Source organism: Tigriopus californicus, chromosome 4 (assembly GCF_007210705.1).
Source record: "Tigriopus californicus strain San Diego chromosome 4, Tcal_SD_v2.1, whole genome shotgun sequence".
Lineage (NCBI taxonomy): Eukaryota > Metazoa > Arthropoda > Copepoda > Harpacticoida > Harpacticidae > Tigriopus > Tigriopus californicus.
In genome coordinates, this window is record NC_081443.1 from 10,993,132 (window position 1) to 10,998,389 (window position 5,258).

The following is a 5,258-nucleotide window of genomic DNA, read 5'->3' on the forward strand; positions in this document are numbered from 1 at the left end:
GAGGGTCCATAAGACTCAATTTTATACAGAGACAAGGAATACAACGTCCCCGCAAGAGCCCTAGCTAATAGAGACGTGGAGACAAACACTCAAATACTGGACTGTGGCACCATCCATTACATGAGCACGCCTTATTATGTGAGACATAGTCCCCTGGAGTGCCTGATGCCTTGTGATAAAATCCTTGGCCTCACGGTTCGGAAATCCATTGCGGGATGCCAGGCTCATGACTTGGTCCAGGAAGTCGGAAAAGGACTTGCCTGTCTTTTAGTGTGTATCAAGGAGAATGTTGAGCGGTTGGTAGTCTGAGGACTGGTCCTAAAGCCGTCCTTCAGAAAGTCCATGACCACAGAGTAGGGGTCGTCTCTCTCCTTGAAGTCGGGAAGATGGCTGTCTACCAACTTGGCGGTTGGGTTTTCAGGGGCCAACCTAAGCAGTCCCTTGCATTCCCGGTTAGTCTCAGTGTCCTGGACACCGGGGCGTGTCTTATGGTTGTTGTTACCTTCAGCAAAAGCCTCAAACCGCAGGGCCCAAAAGTGAAAGGCCTCGTGCCTTTCACCATCAGAATGGTTGAGGTGGTTGAAGGTCAGGGGCATTTGATGTTGATGCCGGGACATGACGGGGTCTTGGTATTGGGCCGCCGGGTCTTAAATCCTCATTGCCAATGAAAAGTACGGTTCTCCAATTTTATGAGGGTATACCTAAAAGATAGTTATTGACTAGTAAGACTACATGGACAAAATGTTTAGAATTGATGTCCATTTGGTTCTGTGTTGATATATGAGTTTCATATCACGTCAGTCTGCTCAATGGTCCGTCTGGCCGAGAACTAACGCTTCTATTCTTCACTTTGTCAGCCGTCAAGAATTCTCATGGGGTGTTGTTGCTAGGTGACCAGAACGAGCAAACCTAATGTTTCGGTGACCACATTTTGCGAATAATTCCCTTAAAGATTAGCCCAGGTGTATGCCAGACAATAGAGATTGATCTGTACCAATGGGGAGTAGAGGTAGCTAGCGGTTTGTATCCTTAGTTGATTGATGATTGTTTGAGTTCCTCATAAAGGAAGCTTGAATTGTTGATATATGCCCTGATTAGGGTTAAAACCGGAGATCTGACAATAGGTCCAAGAAATTTAGGCCCCTGTACTAGGTGTTTTCCATCTCAGAGAGCTATCAAGGCTTTCTACCTAGTGCTTGGGTCAAGAGAGCTACATGTTTACGTTCACAACGGGAATTCAATAAGTCAGGACCTTTTACCCCTGACTTTGGACGGAACAATCTGATACGGACAAGACGCTGCCTGTAAGAGCAATGAACAAGGTGATGGCCGGCGTCTCTAACTTGATGAGGCTCAATGCTTCCACCATATGACCCACTAATGAAGAAATAGCATCTTTTGTGAATGATTTAAGGATTTGAATTGTCGGTTTCAGATGTCTGTTATTTGCGATTGGACTTCTTGACGTTTTCTATTTTGGGCATGGCTGACAGTGAAGAAATCATGGGCGGCATGTGCGTCGACTCTCTAAAAGTCACCGTGAGTGCAAAACCAACCTTTGATCAAACAAGGTGATTTTTGTGCATCTTGTCATTTCAGTCAAGCTCAAATGAGCCCATCCCAGAAATTTGCGGCCAGAATTCGGGACAACATAGTAAGAAAATAGCTGATTAGAGCAACGTCCGGATCATTCTCACGTATAATATTTTTATATTTGATTAAGTTTACGTGGATATGGACCGAGGATGTTCTGGGAATACCCAACTGGACTTTAGTTTTTCTGGTACGGCATCAATCCGGATTTTCGAGATAAAAGCCTCTCAAATTGAGTGCGGATCGAGGTCAGCGTGAGTATTCTTTATCAACCAAAGGTTCACATATAGGGGTTTCAGGTTCCCATACCGTCAAATTATTTTGAAAGGCATTCACGTTCAAAAATGGTGCCAGAATCTGTTATGTAGTTGAAAGACTTTACATGAGAAACACTGGATGTCAGACGACCAACAACTTGGCAATAGACCCGTTTACGATTAATTCCCGAGAGACCATCCAGTGTACTGTTTAGCCAACCGAGTGGTTGGTCGTCTGACATCCAAGCTGGATTCTTGCATACAGTCGCCTTGTCTCCTCTCGTCTCACCTGTCTCATCACGGTGGTCAAAAGGCTTGATCAAATTTTGAGAAAAATACTTGAATTAATCTTTTGCAGTTTTCTACGGCGTAAAATTATGGTGATTAATTTTGATCCAATTTATTTATTGAATCNCAACCACTGTGGCAGTCGTCTCACTGGCGAGACGAGAGGGGTAAGCTGATCATCCAAGAATCCAGCTCCAGTGTTTAGAAATCTATGGAGAAGGTGACCTGGCGTAGTGGTTAGCGCAGTTTCTTAACATAAGAGAGGTTCCCGGTTTCGAATCTCCTCCCCGACATTTTTCAAAGGAAACTCTTAGACGCTAACCGCACCCACAGATGGAGAGCCAAACTGATATGAATACGACACTGCATATCGCTGACTGACTTCCCTGGCCGGGCGATGTTCGCCCCTCTAACTCCAACACCCCAATTACAAAAAAAACAGAGAGTGACAATATTTTCCCTGTTACAGTTGCGAAGTGGAGAAAAATCAGTGAATATGAAGTTCAGCGCCCAGCATTTAGACTTTGTTATTAGTTGGTAAAAGAAATATGACAAATTTAGTGCCGTCTCGAAGTTGTGGTCATGGGGAAAGAGAAATAAGATCGAAAAAAGTTGTATAAAGATTTGTTTCCAAAAGGAATTATCATTCTTCTTTCATACTCGCAGGTACAAAAGCGCACCTTCAGGCTGCGTTTTCATCATCTGAATTTTGTTTGAACACCCTGAATGCGTTTTGTAGTCCAATGACCCTTATATGATGAAGGCAATTAATCCACTCATCCGGCAAATTGCAGCTTTAATATTGCTAATTCAAATCGCTGTTTTCAATGTTATTTGCTTTTCTTTGCACATCTGATGCTCGTTTCTCATTTCGACTCAAAATGAAAGTCATCATTGGTGTCTCTTTTCAGACCCCCGGATGGTTGCTTGCAATATCACACAGAATTAGATGGTCGATTTCAGACATTTAACTACGCAGCCAAGGATGAGAGCCACCTAGATGATCAAAAGTAGTGAGAGATTGACTTTGAGCTCCGACCTTTGTACGCAACTCTTCTTTTCTAATTCAGTTACTCCATTTGCATTCGCCAAATGTTGGGATATTGTTGCATACAATATTCGGTATGCCCGGATGATGACGCTTTTGGATTTACCCTTGGCAGAGGGGAAGAAAATATGTCATTTGTTGATAACCTTTGTGGAACCAGGGATTTTGTAGGAATTGAAGGCAAGTACTGGAGAAACCCTCAAGTCCAAGCGGTGACTGATGTAATAAAGTGTTTCCAATCTTATCCCCGTTAACAATAGATTTAGAACAAAATGCAATCGGTCTTTTCCATTCCTTGTACTTCTATTGTTAACTATGAGCTGGCTGCATCATAACTTGTCTGATGTTTGTGTGGTAGTTTCAATAATCAGGAATTGCTTTTGCTTCAGGATCTGCGGCGTCTTGTCATCAGGGACCACCGACAACAATTCATACAAAATACTGTGGTGACAAGTTAAACGTGTTTACCCCAGCGACTTACCATGCTCCTATTTGTGGTCAGTTCGATTTTAGATTCAAGCTTTGACAATTTGTGGTGTGCCCAGGGTTTGCCTCAAATATTGGACCTCATGGTTATCTTGCAACATAGCTTAGGATTTCAACAACTCCAACTAGCACGCAGAAATTTGTTTCCGTGCCTTAAATAAAATAAGAAATGTAGCTGCTCTATGTTCCCGCCAACCCCATCTTGTGGTGTTGACATCAATTTTTATAAAATCGGATGTATCCTTGTGGTGTCAATAAGCCACACCCAAATGCTTCAAATTCTGACAATGGTAACCATGGCACGTGTGCACAAAAAATATTGTTTACCTAATTTCAGATTGTTCAGCGCCTTTTGAAGTTAGAATTTTCACCAACGAGATTTCCGACGTAAACAACGGCTTGGAGACGAAAAATACCAAAGTCAGTAAAGGTATGTATTGAAAAATATTGTTAATAGTCAACGCTTATTCATCTGGTAAAGGCTGCGTTTCTTTCTTAGGTTTATGTTTCGAATATATTCAGATGCCTTGCCAATGAATCAATTCCCTAGCACAAAATCCTAGACTTCAAATAAATGACGACTAATTGTGTTCTACTATAAAGTATCTAATAATGGCATGCTCAAAAGAAATGAATAAAGTTGAATATGGAACAAAAAATAATCACCATGTTGTTTCTGCATTAGATCGAACAACGGCCAAGCAAATCAAGGCCTTAATCCAAGATCATGTTGCAAAAGGATCCAAGTACAACGTGACACATAAGTTCGTTCCTGTGTTTTTTTTGATAATGTTTACAAGCACAATAGATCTACAAAGAATAGTTATAATCAAGAAATGGAAGCGCCTGTCTTCTCAATGTCCTTGGTTGTTCTTCAAGTTTTCAAATTCAGACTGGATAGAGGACTATAATTACAAGTTTAACAACAGTGCGCGTGGCGACCGGAACGATTTATGTGTAAGGGTGTATTGACCCTGAAGAACGTTTCTTTTTTTTCGTTTCTTTTTACCACAAGGCTTGGCGTTTAATTTGAGAGGGTTCCTTGGGTGGTTGGTTAATTTTCCAACTCATTGAGGGTATGTAGGGCTTTTTTGAAGATCACAGTGCGTGTTTCCTCCTTAAAAGCATGTTCATCAATTATCTCCTACAGGATGTGCGTTATCATCTCATTTAAATCCTGGATGAAACTATAGTGTGAGATTAATCTCTTCTGGGCAATAAACTTGTTTTGACCAAGGTTGGAGCAATTAAAGCTGCGGCCGGCAAAACCATGGTCAAAACCTCTCTGCTTGCCACGGCGGGCCACTTGGCGTCAATTTCACCACAGGTTCGGTCTAAAAGCAATCAATTCGTTCAATGGAGCCCCCGTTCCAAGAATGGTGTGCATGCTATATTTCATGATTTTCTCTTATGGCCGTTGGAGGTAGATTTTTATTTATTGCGAGCTCAGTAAACAATCAATAATATTTGTTTGATTCTGGGGCCCAGGCTAGCGTTTTACCTGCTCCTTGACATGTCAAAGTATCACTTGTTGTCGGCTGCCAATGGCAAAATAGAAGCCTTCTCCAAAGGCGAGGTCTGGGAAA

General features: G+C 42.0%; 1 protein-coding gene across 1 annotated transcript in view; it reads left to right on the top strand.

Annotated features, from left to right (window-relative positions):
- The window catches only part of LOC131879445 (uncharacterized), a gene marked incomplete in the record, with an annotated part of 5,478 nt that extends 1,161 nt beyond the window's left edge, over window positions 1–4,317 (top strand). The window contains 8 exon segments of the mRNA XM_059225774.1: window positions 1,436–1,539; window positions 1,600–1,654; window positions 1,724–1,847; window positions 3,050–3,148; window positions 3,209–3,366; window positions 3,576–3,683; window positions 4,010–4,102; window positions 4,172–4,317. Of these exon segments, the coding sequence (XP_059081757.1) occupies window positions 1,436–1,539; window positions 1,600–1,654; window positions 1,724–1,847; window positions 3,050–3,148; window positions 3,209–3,366; window positions 3,576–3,683; window positions 4,010–4,102; window positions 4,172–4,209 (779 nt within the window).
- Between the last annotated feature and the right edge of the window lie 941 nt (window positions 4,318–5,258).